Source organism: Chionomys nivalis, chromosome 12 (genome assembly GCF_950005125.1).
Source record: "Chionomys nivalis chromosome 12, mChiNiv1.1, whole genome shotgun sequence".
NCBI lineage: Eukaryota > Metazoa > Chordata > Mammalia > Rodentia > Cricetidae > Chionomys > Chionomys nivalis.
The window spans coordinates 38,403,369-38,427,343 of record NC_080097.1 but is presented as its reverse complement, the minus strand read 5'-3'; the positions used below and the strand labels follow the sequence as shown (position 1 = coordinate 38,427,343).

Here is a 23,975-nt window from a genome sequence, read left to right as displayed (position 1 = left end):
GCACATGCATGTTTAGTGCCCAGAGGTCAGAAGAGAGAACTGGAGTTACAGGTATGTTGTGAACCATCATACAAGTGCTAGGAATTGAACCTGTGTCCTCTGCAAGAGCACTAAGTGCCCAGCACTTGGGAGGCAGAGGTAGGCGGATCTTTGTGAGTTCGAGACCAGCCTGGTCTACAAGAGCTAGTTCCAGGACAGGCTCCAAAGCCACAGAGAAACCCTGTCTCGAAAAACCAAAAAAAAGATCTTCTCCCAGTCAGTGGGTTGCCTTTCTGTCTTAGTGACAGTGTCCTTTGCTTTACAGAAGCTTCTCAGTCTCAGGAGGTCCCATTTATTCAGTGATGTCCTTAGTGTTTGTGCTGCTGGGGTTATACGTAGGAAGTGTTCTCCTGTGCCCATGTGTTGTAGAGTACTTCCCACTTTCTCTTCTATCAGATTCAGTGTGTTTGGACTGATATTGAGGTCTTTAATCCATTTGGACTTGAGTTTTGTGCATGGTGATATATATGGATCTATTTTCATTCTTCTACAGATTGACTTCCAGTTTTGCCAGCACAATTTGTTGAAGATGCTCTCTTTTTTCCATTGTATACTTTTAGCTCCTTTATCGAAAATCAGGTGTTCATAGGTTTGTGGGCTAAAGTCAGGGTCTTCTATTCTATTCCATTGGTCGACTTCTCTGTTTTTATGCCAGTACCAAGCCGTTTTCAGTACTGTAGCTCTGTAATAGAGTTTGAAGTCAGGGATGGTAATGCCTCCAGACAATCCTTTATTGTATAAGATTGTTTTGGCTATCCTGGGTTTTTTGTTTTTCCATATAAAGTTGATTATTGTCTTCTCCAGATCTGTGAAGAATTTTGATGGGATTTTGATGGGGATTGCGTTGAATCTATAGATTGCTTTTGGTAGAATTGCCATTTTTACTATGTTGATCCTCCCAATCCAAGAGCAAGGGAGGTCCTTCCATTTTCTGGTGTCCTCTTCAATTTCTTTCTTCAAAGACTTAAAGTTCTTGCCAAATAGATCTTTCACTTCCTTGGTCAGAGTTACCCCAAGGTATTTCATGCTATTTGTGGCTATCGTGAAAGGTGATGCTTCTCTGATTTCCCTCTCTGCTTCCTTATCCTTAGTGTATAGGAAGGCAACTGATTTTTTGGAAGAGGAACATGGGATGTACTCACTCATATTTGGTTTCTAGCCATAAATAAAGGACATTGAGACTATAAATCGTGACTCTAGAGAAGCTAAATAAGAAGGTGAACCCAAAGAAAAACATATAAGCATCCCCCTGAATATTAACCTTCATCAGGCGATGAAAGAAGACAGAGACAGAGACCAACATTGGAGCACTGGACTGAAGTCTCACGATCCAAAGGAGGAGCAGAAGGAGAGTGAGCACGAGCAAGGAACTCAGGACGGCGAGGGGTGCACCCACACACTGAGGCAATGGGGATGTTCTATCGGGAACTCACCAAGGCCAGCTGGCCGGGGACTGAAAAAGCATGGGACAAAACCGGTCTCGCTGAACATAATGGACAATGAGGACTACTGAGAACTGAAGAACAATGGCAATGGGTTCTTGATCCTATTGCATGTAATGGCTTTGTGGGAGCCCAGGTAGTTTGGATGCTCACCTTAATAGACCTGGATGGAGGTGGGTGGTCCTTGGACCTCCCACAGGGCAGAGAAACCTGCTGGCTCTTTGGGCTGAGGAGGAAGGAAGACTTGATTGGGGGAGGGGGAGGGAATGGGAGGTGGTGGCGGGGAAGAGGCAGAAATCTTTAATAATTAAATTAATTAATTAATAAAAAAAAAAATACAATGCTTTGCAAAAAAAAAAAAAAAAAGAGCACTAAGTGCTTTTAACTTCTGGGCCACCTCTCCAGTCCCAGGAGTGCTTTTTTATAGGTGAGAAATCTGCTTTCTAAAGATATTAACATCTTTATGATGATTACAAAGCATTAGCTGAACACCAACTAGACTACTAAATAGGTCCAGTTCCAATGGATCAGGAAATTATTTATTGAAATGCTACAGAAGTTGATGGAAATATGCCAGTTAGACATTTTTCAACAACGAGGTTATCCCATCAGAGAATACTTTTGTATGGGGAAACGAAAGCAATGAAGACTTGCTCCTCCAAGATCCCGAAGTCGGTGTAAGCAGACTCTTTCTAAAACTGAGACCTTCCTTGAATACTTGGCCTTGCTAAGTACATCCTCTAGCCATGATCTTAGGCTGTTCTTTCCAATGCTAGACCGTTACTGACCTAGCCTTTCCCAGGCTGGCTTCATGTTTCCATGTCAGTTCTCACGCTAGGCTGTCATTTTCTTTAAATGGTCTTCTCTTCACTTTTACGTCTGCCCTTACTTTTAGGCCTCCCATAAAAGGGCATACCCTCATCCGTTCTGGTTCCACCATCCTATTTTATTTTTCTGATATAATGAATGGATCACCATCTGAACTTTCTTGGTTAGTCTGAATTTTTTTTCTCTTATGATAGGCACATGATCTCCATAATTATGTCAACTCCCCAAGGCTGGAAATTTCACCTTACCTATTTTGTTTCTATCCATAATTCCTACCACAGTGGGAATGCATGTGGCAAAATGAGTTAAATGACAACGTGAGATCATGAGAAGTATTGCTGCATAAATAAGGAAGAATGGTGCAAAACAATAACATTCCCATTTACTTCCAACCCTCTTCATATTAAACAAAGGTAAAACTTATTTTCGTAACCTATGGCAATAACAATGAAGTTTCTTGTCCTGTACGTCTCACTCCCTGATTCTGTGACGTCTAGACACACAGCTTCAATAAGGGGACACACAGATTATAAACAGACTGAGAAAAACATAAACCAGTTTCTGGGCTGAGGATATAAGCCTGTGGTACAGTGTTTAGCCAGCAATAAATGGTAAAGTCCTCGGTTTAATCCCCAGCAACACACACACACACCACACCTACCTATAATCCAGGGCATAAAACACAGCCAGGTCAAAGAACTTTCCACTGGCTCCCTCGTTTACTCAGATCTATTTCCTGCAAGACATCCTGGAGGCGGGCAGGTAAACGCACCTATGAACACCGATTTTTCCGGCACAGCACACAAAGGTGCCGAGACCATTTCTACCTCACACCTCTATACAGTGTGAGGGCAAAGGTGAAAATGCAAAATTCAGTCTGCGTTTGGACAGAATTCCAAATTGAATGGAAAGTAACGCCTCCAGCATCAAAAACAACCACCACTGCTAATAAACCCCAAATCTAAGCATCGAAACAAGAAGAGCCTGTCGATCATCTAAACAGTTCGTAAAAAGTACTCTTACCGTTATTAACTATACAGAATCACACAAACGGTACCATGCACACTGCCCTAGTGGCTAAGAGGATTAAAATGTTGATGCTAAAACCCAAAAAGTACTACTTAACAAAAAGTACTACTTAACAACCGAGTCAACTTGCAAAAAGAATTACTTCTTATTGCTTTGCTATAGGTTAAATAAATCTCATCTCCCATAACCTACACCAAGAGTTCACAGCTTGGTGAGCGATGAATGAAGCTGTCACTCGGGGCCAATTCTGATCCCCTCTAAATGTCCCTTCGCCCCCTCCCCGGGAACAAGATGACTCCGGACGCAGTAATACAGACTAGCAGGACTCCAGAGCACAGCACCTCAGGCTCATGGGAAGCGGGGTTACCCTGACACTGGAAGATCTGGAGCAGGACCCTCGGGGCAATCAAGGCTCAGGCCAACCGTCCCACGCCTCTGCGGGGGAAGGCGATGCCCTCGCGTGGACGTCCTGGCAGGGCCAGCCGGGTTAGCCGGCTGACATCAGGGGACAGGCAGGCCCCTCCCGCAGGATCCGCCACGGTGGCTCGGGAGGACAGGCCAGATCCCCGCACGGGGCGGCCGGCCGGGTGCCGCCCTCGCCTCACCTCGGCGGGCACCGGCAGGTTCTCCACCGCCGCCTTCAGCTCCAGCACCGAGTCCGTCTGCCTGTCTGTCAGCGGCGCCACCGAGTCGGGTCTCCAATCCCAGAGAGACAGCTTCTCGCGGGCGTCCCGCTCGGCCGCCGACTCCGGCAGCAGCAGCAGCGCCGCCTCCGCCATCCCCGCCGCCCTGGGCCCCTCAGCGGCACAGAACCGGACCCCGACAGGCAGAACCGGCACTTCCGGGAGGACCGAGGCTTCCAGCGCCGCAGCGGCGGCGGGGCGGACCCGAGCGCCCTGACCCCGGAAACGCTTCCCCGGCGTGGGGGCGGGACCGAGGCCAGAACAGACGTGGCTTTCGACCGAGTGTAAGCATTTCCGGTTGGAATGTACAGGGTAAAGACTGGCGTGGGCGGAAATTGGTTTGCCCCTACCGGAAGTCGATTCCTCAACATCAATAACTTTATTGTTTTGTGTTGTTGAGGTTTTCTTTCTTTCTTTCTTTCTTTTTTTTTTTTTTGCCAAGTGTGGTAAGTCACCCAACAGATAGGAGAATTGATGAACTTCAAAGATCTACCGCTTCGCCGGGCGATGGTGGCGCACGCCTTTAATCCCAGCACTTGGGAGGAAGAGGCAGGCGGATCTCTGTGAGTTCGAGACCAGCCTGGTCTACAGAGCTAGTTCCAGGACAGGCTCCAAAGCTACAGAGAGACCCTGTCTCGAAAAACCAAAAAAAAAAAAAAAAAAAAAAAAAAAGAAAACTAGTTGTGAAGACACAATTTCAAAAACATACATATCGGGCTTCATTAATAGTATCGAACAACGAAAAAAAAAACCTAAACAGTCAACATTGAAGAACTGGATCAATAATTGACGATCCAAAGATGAAACTGGGAAAAATCTGCCAATTAAATCCTAATAGACATTTGGACAGGTAAACAAATAATATTATTGGATCAAACCTACATAATTGAATAAATACACTTTATCAATATATAAACTGAGTATATACTAATATAAGCAAAACTGGGCAAATAAATGAAAAAGGGACACTTTCTAAATTACCAAAGAATTTTTTTAAAAAATTAGGAAAATAGAAAGTCATCATTAGGACATCACGGTAATAGCTGTAGCACTCAGGATAAAAGGGTGGACACTTAGAGGAGCTGACAGACTTCCAGAAGAAATGGCAATTAGCATAGTTCCAGATAATCTCTCCAAGGTATTTATCAATGAGAGAGAGAGAGAGAGAGAGAGAGAGAGAGAGAGAGAGAGAGAGAGAGAGAGAGAGAGAGAGAGAGAGAGAGAGAGAGGAAGTCAGGCGTGGTGATACACACCTGAAAGCTCAGTATCTGGAAGACGGAGGTAGGAGGATTGCAACATGTTCAAGGCCAACCTGGGCTAAGAGCAAGACCTTGTCTTCAAAAAAGTGGGGGAGGGAGTTGAGGGAATAATGGCTTACAGTAGCAGACACCATCTAACTCAGCATCATTTTCATGAAATTCCTGGGTGGATGAATGCCCTTCTGTGACAGTCTTACCGAAAATACAAACCTAATTCTTGTTATGGAATATTACTTTAACTGTGTAAAGATGTGTTACATTTGTTTAGGTTGCATTTGTTTAACTATGTAAAGATCATATGTTATATTGGTTTATGCTGCATTTGTTTAACGACGTAAAGATGCGTTGCTTTGCCTGCCTAGGCGCCTGATTGGTCTAATTAAAAAAAAAAAACCTGCCGGGCGGTGGTGGCGCACGCCTTTAATCCCAGCACTCGGGAGGCAGAGGCAGGCGGATCTCTGTGAGTTCGAGACCAGCCTGGTCTACAAGAGCTAGTTCCAGGACAGGCTCCAAAACCACAGAGAAACTCTGTCTCAAAAAACCAAAAAAAAAAAAAAAAAAAAAAAAAAACCTGAATGGTCAATAACTAGGCAGTAGAGGGATAGATGGGGCTTGCGGGAAGAGAGAAAAGTACGAGGAGGAATTTAGGCTGGAGAGAAGAAGAGAAGGAGGAGAGAAGACAAAGGAGATGCCCAGGGCTAGTCAGTCAGGAGCTGCCAGCCAGCCAGACACCAAGCAGGACATACAGAATGAAAAAAAAGGTAAAAAGCCCTGAGGTAAAACATAGATGACAAGAAACAGGGTAAGTATTAGAGTAAGTGGGACAAGCATAAGGCCAAATATTCATAACTAATAAGAAGTCTCCATGTCATGATTTGGGAGCTGGTTGGTGGCCCAAAAGAAAAAGCCTGGTACAAATTCTAGGCCTAGAAAAAAGAACACATCACAGATGGACAGACATCCAACAAAACACTGAGCAATGCTCTTCAAAAGTGTCAGGATCAGCATTGGAGAGATGGCTCAGGCTAAGAGAGCTCACTGCTCATTAGAAGACTCGAGTCCTCATCTCCCACATTGTACAGCTCACAGCCACCTGTAACTCCAGTTCCAGGAGATCCAACCCCCTCTTTTACCCTCTCTAGGTACCCACATACACACTGTTGTAGGAGGCAGTTTGTTTGTTCCCGGCTGCTCATCCCCAAAATAACCACACAGAAAACTGTATTAATTAAATCACTACTTGGCCTATTAGCTCTAGCTTCTTATTGGCTACCTCTTACATCTTAATTTAACCCATTTCTGTTAATCTATGTATTGCCATGTGGCTGTGATTTACTAGCAAGGTTTCGGCATGTCTGTTCCCAGTGGTGGCTACATGGCATCTCACTGACTTTGCCTTCTTTCTCCCAGCATTCAGTTTAGTTTATCCCACCTAGCTAAGTCCTACCTTGCTATAGGCCAAAGCAGTTTCTTTATTCATTAACCAATAAAAGCAACACATAGGCAGAAGGACCTCCCACGCCATTTCCCCTTTTCTGTTTAAATAAGAAAGGAAGGTTTTAACTTTTAGCTTTAACATTGTAAAATTACATATAACATTGACTATTATAGATGATTATCTATTAACCTATATTTCTTAATTATACATTACATTTTTAAATGAGCTGCATAAACACAATACCTTAATCAAGAGCAGAAATATACACATAAAAAATTAATCTTAACTTTGTATCAATAAACCAAGACCCATACCAATGCAAATCTCTATAGCATATCCCCCTTTAAATGTAAACATTTATAAACAATCATTTAGGGAATTTGGGCATAGTTCCCTCCAAACTGCTTCCTGCTTTTTGTTGGGCGAAGTATTTTTGGGGATGTTTGTGGTGATATTTTAGGGGAACTTGGTCCATCAAACCACATTAGTCTGGAAGCAATCTACAGGTTCTCATTTTCTGTGGAAACAAAAGCAGAACCTCTTTTCCAAAGCAACATATCCTTAGACTCAAATTCTAAAGTCAAGATACCTTTATGTTGGTTTAACTTAGCGGTCCATACAGTGAAATGTCTCCCATTACATAGCTCCTTAACAGTCAAAAATTCAAAGAAAACACAGTGCTGTGGGACAATGGTCTTGTACCCTGTCACTTACATTGTATTGCTTTAATAAAATACTGATTGACCAGTAGCCAGGCAGGAAGTATAGGAGGGGAAACCATGTAGGAAGTATAGGTGGGGCAATGAGAAGAGGAGAATTCTGGGAAGAGGAAAGATGCAGTCTTTAGTCGTCATCCAGACACTGAGGAAGCAAAATGAGGATACCTTGCTGATCAAAGGTACCAAGCCACGTGGCTAACACAGACAAGAATTATGGGCTAATGTAAGTTAATATGGGCTAGTAAGAGTTAATAAGAAGCCTGAGCTAATGGGCCAAACAGTTTATAATTAATGTAGACCTCTGTGTGTTTCTTTTGGGACTAAACAGCTATGGGACCTGGTGGAACAGAAACTCTGTCAATAACACATGGCATACATAAATAAAATTTTAAAGTAAAAAGTAAATCTAAGAGTCATAAAGTAATAAAAATAAAAAGATGGCTGAGGAGCTATGACATATCAGAGACTAACGAGCCAAGACATTTCAGCGCAACACCGTGTCTTGGATTGATTCCTGGAACAGGAAAAGGGTAACTGTGGTTAAACTGTAGAATAAAATATGGTTCTATTTAAATAAAATGATTGTGACATAGTTAAAAAAAATGCAATTACATACAATCCTATTGACCAAAGAAAATACTCCAAAGCATTGGTGGACCAAGACTGTTACAGCCGTGGAGGGGAAGGGTAAGAACCTGAAGCTTTCTCTATTGTCACAGGCTGTAAGGGAGAGAGCAAATATGTAAAATCATCGAAACAATGCATCTTGGCATGTGCCTCCACCAGAGGGTCTAAATCCTTGGCCAATGTGTCGTTTCCCCTGCTGACAGTTTAATGAGGCCAAACGTATATAAGAGGTGCTACCATCCTAGCGAGAATTCCACTGTTTGGCGACATCTGCGAGCCACCAGCAGACAGCTGGTCTCCCTGACCTTTACAGCAAACCAAGGGTCTGAGAGTATGTCATTCCCTCTCTTAGGTGAGAAGAGGTCCTCACACACCCCCGCCCTTTTACAGAGCAGTGACACTGTCAGAGATGTGGAAGAAGCACAGTAAGTATCGCCACTCGGTAGCCAGGGTACCTCTAATTAATGATCTCCACTCCAGTAAAGCCAGATCCTTGACTCTACAGGAAAAGAATTTCAGGACTATACAAAGTGAATAAGATCGCCACCAAGTCTGAAGATGACATAAACTCAATCCCCAGAGTCCACACTGGAAGAGAAGTGACCTCCACGAGTTGTCCTCTGACCTCCCCAGGTTGCTGTGGCACACAAGCTCCTCTCCCATACAACATACACACATAAAATAAATGGATGTAAAATAAAAAAACCTGGCAAATGAAATTATAAAGTGGTTTTCTGGAACACTGTTGGGGTTTAGGGATGACAGTAGTACTCCCGCAATTGAACTCAAGACCTCCACCATTCTGGCCCTAAGCAAGGATGGTTCGCGTTTAACATTTTGAGGTGCTGTTAGAAAAATAAACATTCTCTGCAGGCAAGCCTGACTTGATTCATCGTGCTGTGGTCTCTTGATGGCAGGAAACACTAACCAGACCTGAAGATGAAGGGCTCTTCACCTTCACCCTGCCACGTCTAGTCTATGTCATGTGACAAGGATGGATGTAAGTCTCATATATATATATATATATATATATATGTATGTATGTATGTATGTATGATGCACACTGTACAACACCAAGAGTGAACCCTAAGATGATGATAAGCTATGGTCACGGGTAACACAGGGTACCAGGGCAGGCTCATCAGCTGTAATAAGTGCACTGCTCTGGTGCGGGATGCAGATGATGCATGGCGGAGGGGAGGTACAGGAACGAGTACTAGCTTTCCTGTCAAACCAAACGCTCTAAGAAATATATCCATTAACAAGCAAAGCTCCCCTCTTTCACCCAGTTCTTAATGAACCATTGTATGCAGCTTAAATGTTAAGAAAATGGACATCTGCAAAATCCCCTTAAACAACCAAAAAGCTGACTAACCAAATCTATACTTAGTTTTGTTGTTTTCTGTGAAACAAGTGTCCCTGTCTGGTCCAGCCAACCAAGCTCCTGCTTCTAGCAGCACCTAGCACTGGATGCAGGACCAGCGGGGTTGTGACTGGCATTGCGAATGTTGAGCCCACTTTATCAAGCCAGCCTTAGGACCAAGTTCACTCCCCTCTGCTAACCTACAGAGTACTTCACAAAATGATGGGGCGGCATCTCGCAAATACAAGGCCAAGAGTAAGTTGACCTGCTAATTTCTCCATGCAGACAGAAGTACCCATGGCTGCTTTCACTAACATAGCTCCTCCCCCAGCCTTCTGGACCCTCTGTAGCTTGTCTTTGTCTAAAGGTGTCTGTTTCTGAAATAGCCATGAACCATCGTATTGTTACATATTATTTCAGTTTATTAAATAATAAAACAAGGTTTATGCCACACAATCCAACCATGTATAAAGAGCTTGAAATAGAAAAGCTTGTGGAAAATGTATCCTCTTTACATAACGTACTATTTACAGCAGATGAATAAATACAGAACGGGAACCATTTTTACATTCCAGATCACAGCATCAATAACAACACAATTTCCTTCAACTTAGTTACAAAAACTTGATATAGTTTTCACCACACTTAAAGCAAACCGCCAGGCAGAAGTGTTACGGCCACATCCATATCACCAAGTGCTTTAAGGTGTCTCTGGGTGGGGGCAACAAGGACTGTGTTAACTCCAGGGGGATAGGAAAAGCAGGTGAAGACCCTGTCATATAAGGCACTTAATTTAAGACACCACCCTTGTCTTAAAATACTGCAATGTTGCCTGAAAACACGCTGAAGTTTACAGTGAAGCTTAAGTTTCTTTTCATCTAGGTACAGACACATACATAATTTGAATAAATTGATAATACTATCTGACATTTACTCTTTACATGATCTTCAAAATGGACCTGTTACTACTTTTGTTTTGTTTTTTTGTTTTTTTTGCTTTTTCTGCCAGTCGGTGGTGGTACACGCCTTTAATTCCAGCACTTGGGAGGCAGAGGCTGACAGATCTCTGTCAGTGAACAGTTGGGGGGGGGGGTTGTTCCAGGACAGCTAGGGCTACCTGTTTCGAAAAAACAAAAATAAACAACAAGTCGTTTGAGAAAAATTCAGTCCTTTCAACTCAAAGCCTCTGTGGAGTCTTTCACTTAAGGGAATGTTCAGGTCAGAAGGGAAACAGCTCTAATACACAGTGGGAGCCTGGCCGGCAGCAGCGTGAGTCCTCCACTGCCATCTAGTGGCGTGCTAGGGAGTTGTGAACTTTCTTCATCTTTAAGCCATCTGCTCTCTGTGACGATTTCGTCTTAGCTTTTACTTTTAGAAATCAAACCCAGCTTCGCTAGCTGTTTTTCAAAGAAAACATTAATAAAAAAGTCAAGGTGAAAATGTATGAGAGAAAAAAAGCACTCAACCCTCAGGGGAAGGAAATCCTCACGCTTCTGCCTCAAGGAGGAAGGGGTCCTAAGGGAGAGACGAGGAATACACCTGGCATCGGCTCGGCTTAGAGTCCCAGTTAGCACTGAGACCTCCACAGGGTGCACCTGAAGGGACTGGGCTCCCTTCTAGAAACAGAAAGCTCTTGGCTCTTAGAGACATCTTATGCTTTGAAAATTATAAGAGGTTTTATCAGTCTCAGAAGAAATAAAAATAGGTAGCCGGGCATTATATATCTGTTATTGGAAAGGAGATAAACAAAGGCGCTAAAGTCATCAGTTTGGGTTGGGGCTGGGGGGGGGGGTCAGTGTGTGGCAGATACCCAGAATGCACTAGGTTTGATCCCCAACATCACAAAAATTAAAGGAGAAGAAAGAAAATAAATCCTTTTTTTTTTTAATTTCAAGGAAGTTAACTAGGACATCTCAGAGAAAGGTTTTGAAACAAACCCACCCTGAGCTAAAGGAAAGGCTAGAAGTCTGGAGGCATCCCTCTTCCGGTCACTAGCAACTAAAATCCTCACCTGCAACGCTACTCAACAAGGCCTTCAGTCAGGAGAACCCCATGGTACCTCAACTGTTTACGTAAACACACTCCCGTCTCACGTGGCAGCCTCGGTACTTTTCCCTTCATCTGACACCAACTTCACTAAGCATGATTAGCTCCATGTGATCAACATGGAAAAAATAAACTTTGCTAAAAATCATAGGGCAAATGGCTAACGTTACCTGACAAAGGTCGAGCCTTCGGAGGCTTAACTTCACTTACTGTAAGTGAAGGATTCTGCCCGATCAGAAACTATAAAGCTGTGAATGTTCTAAAAACAAGGTCAGTGCACCGCACAGGTCTAGACCTTAAAAATCCAAATGTAAAATCTCTTCAGCTGACTAAACTAAAGCTCTCAAAGGTTGAGGAATAATACTAGCCAAGGTGTGAGGGGGGGTGGGGGGGAGGCGACACGACACTCATTCACTCCGGAGCCTTCTCAAAACAAGAACAGGACCCCACCCCCCTGGGCCTCCATCACTCCGGAGTGTTCCCACAGCTGAAGTCCAGAAGCAGCAAGGCGGCTCTCCCAGAGGAAAACTGCACACGGTCCTGATTTTCCCTGCAAGTTTTCTACAGCAAGAAACATGTATTCTGTACGTTATCTCGGGTGTCAAAGGGCACTTCCACAGTAAAAACCATTACACGCAACGACATGTTACGGTTTAGTCTCTGAACACGGATGAAAAAGCGCCCGGTGCCAACGCGTGACAATCTGAGGACCCGGTCTTCCCCATCCTAGTGCTTCCTTATCCTAGAAGCTGTGATGAGCTGTGCGGGGAGAAGCAGCCAGAAGCACAGGAGGTCCTACCATCGCCGATGCTGGCTTTTCAGAAGAATGTCTCGCGTAGCACGGACTGGTCACATGTCCAGTTTCTTCAGCTGCTCGTATGTCAAAAAGAACTATGGTTATGGGTTAAGGATGCCAAGAAAATGTCATGTTACCAAGTCCAACACATAGAGCGGACAGACAACTTCGCTTCTCTGCTGGTGGACATCTGCAGACAGCTTGCCCAAGGACGCCATCCCAGTCTCAGGCTGCCTCCCCAGGTGTTGCCCAAGGGCAACTCAGGACAGAGAGTAGAGCTGAGACCTACAAACCCCTCAGCCTCAGGCTCCTCAGGAATGATATCCACTCTCATCAGCAAAGACCTCACTGGGCAGAGTACAACAGAGCCCCAGGAAGCTCTTCTCTGGCATTTCTCCATCAACAAAGGGGATGCCAACCCCAGCACTCCTACCTCGAACGTCTTTCCATGTCTGCTGACCTGCCCCTCCTGACCTGACACCTGGCTGTCACTTCCAGAGCTAAGTCCCACCCATGTTCGGTAAGTGACCTACAGTAAACACGCTTACACGCTGAGGGCACCCACATCCTTCCCCGGGAGAGCAGGAGACATAGCAATCCACATCACTCTGGAACTACAGATGAGTGTGAGTCACTGCGTGGTTGCCGGGACTTGAACTCAGGTCCTCTGGAAGAGATGCCCATGCTCTTAACTGCCCAAGCTTCTCTCCAGTCCAGAGTGGCTATTTCTTAGAATCAGAGGAACTCAAAAGGACAAGAACTTACTTCTACATTTTAGTTTGTAAACAAAACAAACAATATGCTTTAGCTATAGCCTTTTTTAGATCGACCACAACAAAAAAGGATACAATGATATTCCAAGGGCCAAGGCGCAACCAATTTGGCCAAAAACCTTTATATAGAGCCAAAAAACCTTCATTCTTCCATGTCTATTAAAAAGAAAACAAAAAAGTATTAACTTCCCATTCTCCAATTATGTCAAACGCATCAATAATGTGTCAAACTGATAGACTTTTTAGTCGAATTAAATCCCAAAGTTGAGGCTGCCACCCCAACCCCCAACCTAAATGGTGGAAAGAACTGAATCCCACAGTTGTCCTGACTGAGCCTGGGAAACCAAGCCTGCCAAAGTGGTCCCCTCAGTTGTGGCAAAGAGCAGCAGCCCACCCTGCTGCTCAGGGCACCACCCTGCTCTGCCCGCACAGCCCACTGTAAGGTTGGGAGTGCCGATGTACAACCAGCTTGTGTGTTGTGACCCTAAAGACCACGTGTCACACAGACGCTGCAGTTCCTAATGGAATGACCTGCTGGCTGCTGGAGGCAAGGGATTCAGAAGATGGGGAGATGCAGCCATTGGTACCCATTCCAATCTAGACGCAAGGACACAGAGAAACCAAACGCCTGCGTGGACTCAACAGGCTTTGGGTGGTGCCATTTACAAATGATAATTTTCATTTGTCTGCTTTTTGAGACAGAGTAAATAGACACAAAATAAACCTAATTTAAAAAAAATGTAAAGCAGGGCTGGAGAGATGGCTCAGTGGTTAAGAGCACTGGCAGCTCTTCCACAGGTCTGTGTGTTCAATTCCCAGTAACCACATGGTGGCTCACAGCCATCTATAATGGGATCTGATGCCTTCTTCTGGCCTGCAGGTATGCATGCAGCATACACACATAGATATAACACATACATATATATAGTTTACATGTATATAAACTATTTTAAAAATGGAAAGCAATCCTTGAAGACTAAGAAGCATTAGCATCATGCTGAGACCTGGAGCAAGCGTTCCTAAGCTTTGGCTGCTGGTGACCTAGTGGGGAAGCTGAACACTTTGCTTTGCTAGAACCAGTACTCTAAGCTGTGGTCGGATTGATGCACTCCTGTGAGTAACATCTGGACAGGATACTTACTCCAGTTGGACCCAAGAGGGAAGAGGTCCACTCTGGAAAGGGAGAGTTTTGCAACCACAGAAAATATTACTATTTTAGCAACCTTCCTAGCAGGGGAAAAGTATGTGGAAAATGAACTTTAATTTATAAAATTTCATATAGCTCTTGGACTTTCAACCCTAGTGTGGTTGAAACCATGACAACCAAAAATGTCCTGTCATACCAGGCATGGTGGCACATGCCTTTTATAACAGCAGAGGCAGGTGGATCTCGGTCTACATAGCAAATTCCATGCCAGCCAGGGCTGCATAGCTAAGACCCTGTCTTAAAAATACAAAAAAAAAAAAAAAAAAAAAAAAAGAGTATATGTTATATGTCTTATATGTATCCCTAAGGCTCTATGGCCTCACCCATCATCATAGCTTACTGACTTCAGTGTGTGTGTGTATGTGTGTGAGTGTGTGTAGCTCACAATCCTGCACACTCATTCTCACCTGCAATAGGCAATCCACAGTACCTTTGTAGCCAGAGCACCCGCCATCACGAAGGACCCTCTGATTCATCATGCGGGTCCTCACAACATCAACAGGGTTGGAGGCCAGAGCCCCCACCAGACCACAGGTGAAGCTTGACCTACGGAGAAAATAGTATTGGAAACGATAAGAACTCCCACTCAGCTACAGCTACACAGGCAGGAAACAAGACAGCTTCCTCCCAAATGACCTTCAAGTAAATACAGAGCTACCTGAGCTGAGCGGGACCAAGAATGAGGTCCATGGGACTGGAGATGGCTCATCCGATAAGAGCACTTGTTCTCACAGAGGACCCAGGTTCAGATCCCAGCACCCACATGGTGACACATAGCCATCTGTAACTCCAGTTCCAGGGTCCTGATGCCCTGAGCTGTGCAGGCACCAGACACATGCACAGTGAATACACACCCCACAGCCCTCCACACAGGTAAAACACTCACACATGTAAAAACAAGTCTAAAAATAAATAAAGCACAAGGGGACACCTCATTGCGTATCCCCCACGGGGTCTTAAGTTCTAGTGGACTGTCAGTCTCTCTAGACTACCATAGGCCACACTGAGTATCGTGGCTAAACTGGGTTGTATCTAGCCAAAACCTGTCTGTGTACATAAGTAACTATAACCTAATTTATTTAACGTACTGAGTTACATAAATCATAAAACAGAATGGTTACACTCTCACTTCCTTGCTGAAGAATCCTGAGCTGAACTTCGTGGACATCATCTATAGACCCTCTCCTCTTCTCTGGCCTAAACACTCCTGCACACACCGCAGATGCGGCTCTCGGACCACTTTTCACTGTGAGTGCTACTCTGTTCCTCGACAGTTCCTTTTCTTTTTTGGCTTTTTGAGACAGGGTTTCTCTGTGTTACAGTCCTGGCTGTCCTGGAACTCGCTCTGTAGACCAGGCTGGCCTTAAACTCACAGAGATCCTCCTGTCTCTGCCTCCCAAGTGCTGGGATTAAAGGCGTGTGCCACTACTACCCGGCTCCTGAACATTTTTCTTCTGTTCAAACTAAACACTGAACTGAACTCTGCTACAGTTTTATTTTATCAGAATCCGTCAGCTCAGGTTTCCACCTCAGCGTTCCCCACTCGCTGACTTGCTCATTCTTTGTTGTGGAGGTTATTTTGTTCACACTGAAGTTTGTCCATATTTGCAGCATACACTCTGCCCACTAGTTGTAGATAGTGCTCCCCCTAGTGGTGAAACACAGCACATTGGCCACACTTGCCAATGTCCCTGTCCAGACCAAGTCACTGAGCCCACTGATGGATTAAATGGTCTATGCTGTGTTTGTATAAACGTGATAACCTGTAGTTATTAAAAACAAGTGAAGGGCAGAGAGATGGCTCAGCAGTTAAGAGGATATAGTGGTCTTATAGAGCCAAGTTAGAGTCCTAGCACCCATATCTGATGTTAACGTCTGCCTGGAACTCCAGTTCTGGGGCTCTGACATCATCCCTCTGACCTCCGCAGGCCTTTGCACTGTGTGCACCGACACAAACATGAGCAATCAAAAAAGCTGTAAGAGCAGACATGGAAATATATTTGGGATGTGTTGTCACGCTTTTAAAAGCAATGTAATAGTTACTCGGTATACAATGTAATTATCTTACTATTTATAAACTACATGTGATGTTTGTGTGCAAATGCACTGTTTGCATACATACAGGTACATATATGTTAACAACAGCTACCTACGTGAAGGCATAAAGACTTTTATCTGGTCGTGTTTGACTTCTGTATTACGATTTTTCAAATAAGACTATTAAATACTTTCTCTAAAACTTCCATAAATTTATACAAAAATTTCACCCTAAGGTAGTGCATACCTAAAATAGACAGCATTTCTCTTTGTAGCCCTGGATGTCTTAGAACTCACTTTGTAGACCAGGCTGGCCTCAAACTCACAGCGATCCACCTGCCTCTGCCTCCCTAGTGCTGGAATTAAAGGCAAGTGCCAAGACCGCCCAGTTAAAATATTAAATTTTAAAATCCATACACATACAGAAAATGAGTAGAGACGGTGTCTCCCATCAGGCCTGAGAGAATCAGGTGCTTCTTGGTGATGTCATAGACTGGAAGCTCCACACCAACAACAATGGCAGCCCTCTGAGCTGTGAGGGACACGCCCTGGGTAGAAACATGAATAGGAACGTGATTCCCACATCCCTCCAGGGAAGGCCAGGGTACGGAGCTCTACCCCACCCGTCACTAGTTCTGTCATCAGGAGGAGGGCAGTAACAGAGTAAAGAAGCACCAAGCGGGGACTCAAGAGTCCGTTCCTGGCCAGACCGTGGCTTGGACAAGCCATCTTCAAAGCCTCCAGGTCCGCCGCGCTGAAGGATCACACCCATGAGTCAGGACTCATCGGGCTCCCAGGAGGTAGCGCTCTACATCGGCACTTGCCTGACCACAGACTTCACCTACGCCATGAAACTGTGCAGGTCAATCACCCAGCGGGAAGGGGACCCGGGGACATCAAAGAAGCAAAACAATGAAAAGCAAACATCAAATAAACAAAAAGAGCTCGGCTTTCACAAATCCCCTGTGTGCACTATCTGAGGGGCAGCTGGAAACCACAACGCATTCCTCACGTTCCCATTTTAAAGGTAAGTTAAGAAGGAAGGCGTCTTCAAAGGGAGAAAGTGGCGTTCCTCTTACTCCAGTGAGGAGGAGGGGAGGGGAAAAGCCAGCTGTGGCTTCGGCTCCAGGCTCACCTTCCACAGTCCTCTTGTCCCTTCCTGCTGGTAGATGTTAATGAAGTTGCCTATCATTCCTCCTTGAACAGCGCTGTTCTGGGCTTGCATTCGGATCTACAGATCATCGGAAGATGTAACGTGAGAAGGAGACTGGCCTGTTCTCCACCCCTCACCAACAAAGACCTAAGAAAACCTCCCATCAGGTGCTTAATGGTGCTTGGGGAAAACCAGCATAAATATGACTGTGATGCTGCCTTCAGATACCCTCGGCACCCATGGCATAGGTCCCTGTGATGCTGCCTTCAGATGCCCTCGGCACCCATGGCATAGGTCCCTGTGATGCTGCCTTCATATACCCTCGGCACCCATGGTATAGGTTAGCAACTCCAGCGCTAAAAAGGACTAAGCAGCATCACAGTGTATTATCCAGCATTTTGTTAAGTCTTGGGTCTTTTCTGTTTCTCTCTCTCTCTCTCTCTCTCTCTCTCTCTCTCTCTCTCTCTCTCTCTCTCTCTCCCTCCCTCCCTCCCTCCCTCCCTCTCGGTTGTTGTCTTTTGGGAAAGTCAGGTATACCCTATTTCTGTCTATGAGTTAGTAAGAAGGAAAAAGAGAGAGGATTTTTTTTTTCAGACACAGGGCTTCTCTGCATAATCCCGGCTGCCTTACAGCTCGCTTTGTAGACCACTCTGGCTTCAAACTCAGAGTTGCACCAGCAGGATTAAAGGCATGTGCCACCATAGCCAGATAGAGAAAGCAATGTTAATATTAAAAATTTACTATAACCAGTGAGAGTGCACTCGGCTGCAGTAAACTGCAGCAAGCCTAGTTCTTAAATTGCTCCAAGCCACAATTATTTCCAACTTGTCAGAGGTATGCAAATAAGCCATCAACAGGATGCTGTTACACTTTCTTACACTGGAACTTCTACAGTTCAGAGCCCAGGAGAGCCATGTGACTGACTGAGACTCTACAGTTACGTGGAATGGTCAATGGAGCCCTTTGTCTTAGGAGTAAAGAGATGGGCTGGGGAGGTGGCTCAAGGGTTAAGAGCACTGACTGCTCTTCTAGAGGACCCAAGTTCAATTCCTAACACCCATATGGTAGTTCAACTATCTGTAACTCTAGTTCCAGGGATGGGTACCAGGCATCCAAGTGGTATACAGACACACATGCAAGCAAAATACCCATACCCATTAAATAAATCAGAGGGAAAAGCAGAATGAAGGAATTCTCATTTTAAAAAAAAAATCAGTATCTTACATTTGTTGAGGGAACAAATATATTGACACTAACTTCAAAAGGAACTGTTACTGCCTCACTAACTTGGCTGACTTGGGGAAACTAACCAAAATACAGACACCACCTTCCCTATTTAAGAAATTAATAGGAGTTGGGTGGTGATGGTGCACACTTGCACTGAGAGGCAGAGGCAGGTGAGTTCAAGGTCAGCCTGGTCTACAGAGTGAGTTCCAGGACAGTCAGGACTGTCCCACAGAGAAACTCCATCTCAAAAAACAAAAGAAATTAATAGGAGAACTGGGCAGTGGTGGCACATGCCTTTAATCCCAGCACTCGGGAGGCATAGGTAGGATAGGATCTATCTCTGTGAGCTGGAGGCCAGTCTGGTCTAGAGAGGACAGCCAGGGCTACACAGAGAAACCCTGTCGGGAAAAAGAAAAAAAAAGAAAAGAAAAGGAAGAAAGAAATTAATAAGAGTATGGATCTACATGCTACCCCTTGCCTTTATAGCAGGTATGAAATAGTGTGCACCCAACATGTCACAGTTTGATGCTTCTCAGCACCTATCAGAGTGAAGGCTTCCAGAAGGCAGGGTCCCCCCTGGTCATTCGGGATGCTATCACACAGTCCAAAGCACAGAATCTTGTTAAATAAGGGAAGGGAAAGGGGAGCTTCAGACGGCAATCATGTGGGATTTTTTTTAATTACTCATCATCCCTTTGCCTTAACCCCTTAATAGATTAGTGTCTATCCAGTGTGTCCTCAACAGCTCATCAATGTGTTGCTTCTAACTGTTATGGGTGACACATTTCCATTTGTATCCCCTGGCATAAAGGTAGTAGGAAAGAAAACATGTTCAGAAATATTAATGAGGGGGCCGGAGAGACAGCTCAATGGCAGAGAGCACTGGGGGCTTTTGCAGAGGACCTGGGTTCAGTTCCCAGCACCTACATGATGGCTCACAACCATTTGTAGCTCTAGTTCTAGAGGATAAGATGCCCTCTTCTGGCCTCTGCAGACGCTGCACACATGGTACACAGTCATGCATGCAGACAAAACACCCACACAAATAAAATAATAAATAAATACATTTTTAAAAAATATTAACATGAAGCCTAGATTTATGCAATTTTGTGTAGCTACTGCATTATTCAATGAACCAACAAAATAGAGGAGATTTTCTGTAAAAAACAAAATCAAATATATATAAACAAAAGGTTTCTTACTGCTTAATCACCAAAATTTTTATCTTTAAAATGAACTCTAGGGCTGGAGAGATGGCTCAGAGGTTAAGAGCACTGGCTGCTCTTCTAGAGGTCCTGAGTTCAATTCCCAGCAACCACATGGTGGCTCACAACCATCTGTACTGAGATCTGCCTCCCTCCTCTGGCGTACGGGCATACATCAAGGCAGAATGTTGTATACACAATAAATAAATAAATCTAAAAAAAAAATTAAATGAACTCTACACAATAGTAAGCTCATCTGTATCAGTGGAAATCCACTTAGTGGCTTTTTAAAAGTTTGAAATTTAAGATGCACAGTGTAGTGGTTTGAAGAAAGAAATGGCCCCTACAGGATCACAGAGAGTGGTACTGTTAGGAGGTGTGGCTTAGTTGAAGGAAATGTGTTACTGAGGCAGGTTTTGGGAGTTCTCAGAAGCTCAAGTCAGGCCTAGGGTCTCAGTCTCTTCCTGTTGCTCGCGGATCCATATGCAGAATTCTCAGCTTCTTCTCCAGCATGCCACCATGCTTCCTGTCATGATGAATGAACTAAGCCTCTGAACTGTAAGCCAGCCCCAATTAAATGTTTCCCTTTAAAAGAGTTGCCATGGTCATGGTGTCTGTTCACAGCAATAAAATCCTAGCTAAGACACACAGTTTGCTATATTTGTAGAGTCTCATCTGAATGCTGTCCCCAATTTCAAAAATAAAAATGTGGACTGTGCCTCTATGATGCAGCCAGCACTTACTTTCAAAACATCAGTTGGGTTAGCAATAGCTGAGGATATGACTCCAGACAGAATTCCACACACAACATTGATCAGCAGGGTTTCATCTATAAACAAAGACACAGTGGTTGGCTTTTTGTGCGTAGAATTTTTCCTGTAAATGATTCCAATATAAATTAATCCATTACACTCTACCTGCTCACCTGAACATAAATGTATGCTGTGTGAATCAAGCAGTTAATTTTAAATAATTATCTACTATTCCTCTTTGTTTTTCCAAATGGGGATGTAGTGAAACTGCCTTGTATATTCACACTGATCCCACAGACACGCGCTGATCCCACAGACACGCGCTGATCCCACAGACACGCGCTGCTATCACAGCTCTTAGAGTAAGACACACACTCATTTAGTGCCTTCCTGAAAATGGGTGATAATTCAATTTCAGAAAATTTCCCGTTGACAAGTGGAAATGGTACCGCATGTAGCTAAGCATTTGAACATCAAAACAAATGACTGCTCCCACCCCTAGCTGAGGAGCTCCTGACAAGTGAGGACTTCTGGGGTAGGGAGAGGGCTGTTTTCCTTTAAGAGAACAGATGGTCTTTGTTAGGTTGACCACACCCCAGTGGATGGTCTCACACCCATGAGTACACGGCAGCACAAATTAGTCTCTGGGTCATAAAGAAATGACCATGATGTTGGGAGAGGGTGAGGAGGCGGGGTGGGTCTGGGAGGAGGCTATTTCAAACACAAGTGATGAAAACACTTGTACAAAGGCTCTTTCTCTCCGCTCAGGTCAAGCACAGTTTGCTTACTCTTTGTACCCAGTCTTTTCCTTAGGGGTCGAAAATTAACCAAATAATTAAAAACCCGTTCCAAAATGTCTGGACAAAAGCAACTACGAACCCACTGACTGTCCCCAGGAAAACAAGTTGCCCCCCCACCTTCTGGGCGTTCCACAGTTAATCGCTTCAAGCTCTGGTAAGTGCCAATCTTGATGGTGCCATAGGAAGCCTGGCGCAGCATCGCAGGGGCAATCCTGTCCCATCGGCATGAAGGCAGACAAAAGCCAACCTACACGTCAGAAAATCTCAGAAAGACTCAAGCGCAAAGACATAATCTACAGCTAAAATGTCTCTATGTAGTCTTCCCTTCCTGGAGCTTAATAGATAGGTAGACTAGGCTAGCCTTAAACTCACCCGCCTCTGCATCCCTAGTGCTGGGATTAAAGTCATGTGCCACCACAACCAGCTTAAAATGGATTTCTTAACATAGAAAAGGTAACAAAAACACAAGTGGCTCTTGAAATCAGAGGTGATTTTGAGGTCCCTGAATGGAAGCTTGAGACCCCACACTTACCTTTGATAAAAATGCAAATATGGAGCTAATATGCCCACTCAAATTAAAATGTGTAGTCACCCCCTTCTGAGTACAAAGAACCCAGGAAGACAGGTACGCGGTCAGGTTTTTCCCCTCTCTCTTAAGTTGTTCCCAATACGATATCAAGTTCAAGCCAGAATCAGCGAACATAAGCCAAATTTTTCCATCCTAGACAACACCCTCTCATCCTCTGGGCAACCAGCTGTGTTATGTCCATCCCTCTGGGAGGTCCTCCAGATCCTCCCTTCTTCCTCCCACGACTTCATGCTCATCCGTACACAGGATTCCTAAATCCACCTTCAATACAGCTCTGCGTTTCCAGCTGCTGTGTTCATCCCAAATGAGCAAGGGGAGGGCCTGTATCCACTAGAAAGGGCCCACAGTTAAACACACACACACACGAAAATGGACTCACCCAGAATACAGCGCCCTCAGCCCTTCTTCTCGACCTATCCTCATCAGCGCGTGCAACATCCCGCGATACCTGATTTCTCGGAAGTTGGCATCGTTTGTCTGGCCTTGGATCTGGAGCCGGGTCTTAGTTAAATCAATTGGAAACGTGCCTGAAAGTGTTAAAGAAAAGAGGCTGGCGATTTAGCTCGGTGGTAAAGTGCTTGCCTAGCAAGCCCAAGGCCCTGGGTTTGGTCCTCAGCTCTGGGGTGGGGGGATTAAAGAAAAAAATATATCGCCCTAAAAAAAAAGTAACATTAAGAAATGTCAGGGCTGGGGAAATAGATCGCTTGTGAAGACACTTGCCTTCTATGCATAAAGACCTGAATTTGGTTCCCAGTCTCCACATTACAAAAAGGTGAGCATGGTGGAACACTCTGGGAATGTGAAGACAGGGGCTTGCTTGCTGGCCAGGCAGGCTAGCCTACTTAGCAAGTTCCAGGGCAGTGAGAGACTTGCCTCAGAAAAAAAAGAAAGAAAGAAAGAAAGAAAGAAAGAAAGAAAGAAAGAAAGAAAGAAAGAAAGAAAGAAAGAAAGAAAGAAAGAAAGAAAGAAAAAAAGAGGGGAGGGAAGGAGGGAGAGAGGAAGGAAAGAGGGTAGCCCCAAGAAACAACTCCCAAGGTTGCCTGCTGGCATATAGACACACACACACAAACACACACACACTTGAACACGTGATATCTATCAGCAGCCAGGCACGGTGGTACGTACACCTATAATTCTAGAACTCACAAAGCAGAGAGAAGATTAATTTGAGGCTACACAGCAGCATCATGTCTCAAACAAACAAACAAAACTATGTAGTCTTTTATATTTAAAAAAGAGGGGAGGGACCAAAATATTAACAAACCCCCAAAAGGAATAAACATCATTTGTTGTTTTTTTTCTGAGACAAGGTCTCGTGTTGCCCATCCTGGCTTCCAACTTGCTATGTTGCTGAAGATGACCTTGAACTCCCAAAATGCCAGGTTTACAGGTGTGTGCTCCCATACTCAGTTAAACATCTACTTTTATATAAAGCGAAGGCGTCTGTACCACTATAGAACAGATAAAATCATTTACACAAAGAGGAAATCCTCTTACAACTCCAAATAACTGTATTGTTTATGTAAGAAAAGGCTAAGATTGAGCTTGGTGATTGAGTAGAGGTTTATAAAAGTCGATGGGATTTTCATTTAGCAAGAAGAGTTTATAGTCTAAAATGAAACCTGATGAGGCAGTTAAGGCTGCTTGCCACCCGACCTAACCTACCCACATATACAGAATCCATCCTCACACAGCAACCCTGGCTCAGAAAGTCCAGGCTAACTCATTCAGGGAGAAGACTCAGTCTCTCAAACCCTTCTGTTCATTTGCAGAACGTGGGTAATCAGGCGCCTTGCACGTCAACGGAGTCAGGGACATGTCCAAGCCATCACAAGACACTTGGGAGCCAAGCTGTCAACAGGTGCTTGACAGAGCATGGACACAGGAGCAGTTAGAACCCAAATGATGACGTCAGAGCCGGATGCAGGCCATGCAAAAGCTAGAAAGTGATGGAGCTCAGTCA

General features: G+C 44.5%; 2 protein-coding genes across 5 annotated transcripts in view; both read right to left on the bottom strand.

Annotated features, from left to right (window-relative positions):
* Cog3 (component of oligomeric golgi complex 3) overlaps positions 1–4,229 on the bottom strand; it is a 56,957-nt gene extending 52,728 nt beyond the window's left edge. For both annotated transcript variants that reach the window (XM_057786295.1, XM_057786296.1), the window contains exon 1: positions 3,944–4,229. In XM_057786295.1, coding sequence (XP_057642278.1) covers positions 3,944–4,117 — 174 coding nt within the window. In that variant the 5' untranslated portion in view covers positions 4,118–4,229. The remainder of the gene's footprint in view (positions 1–3,943) is intronic.
* A 5,617-nt stretch (positions 4,230–9,846) lies between these two features.
* Slc25a30 (solute carrier family 25 member 30) overlaps positions 9,847–23,975 on the bottom strand; it is a 58,926-nt gene continuing 44,797 nt past the window's right edge. For all 3 annotated transcript variants that reach the window (XM_057786636.1, XM_057786634.1, XM_057786635.1), the window contains exons 3-10: positions 22,392–22,539; positions 21,541–21,635; positions 20,615–20,700; positions 17,422–17,517; positions 16,710–16,834; positions 14,657–14,795; positions 13,118–13,198; positions 9,847–12,364 (exon numbers count right to left, since the gene is read on the bottom strand). In XM_057786636.1, the coding sequence (XP_057642619.1) occupies positions 12,323–12,364; positions 13,118–13,198; positions 14,657–14,795; positions 16,710–16,834; positions 17,422–17,517; positions 20,615–20,700; positions 21,541–21,635; positions 22,392–22,539 (812 nt within the window). In that variant the 3' untranslated portion in view covers positions 9,847–12,322. The remainder of the gene's footprint in view (positions 12,365–13,117; positions 13,199–14,656; positions 14,796–16,709; positions 16,835–17,421; positions 17,518–20,614; positions 20,701–21,540; positions 21,636–22,391; positions 22,540–23,975) is intronic.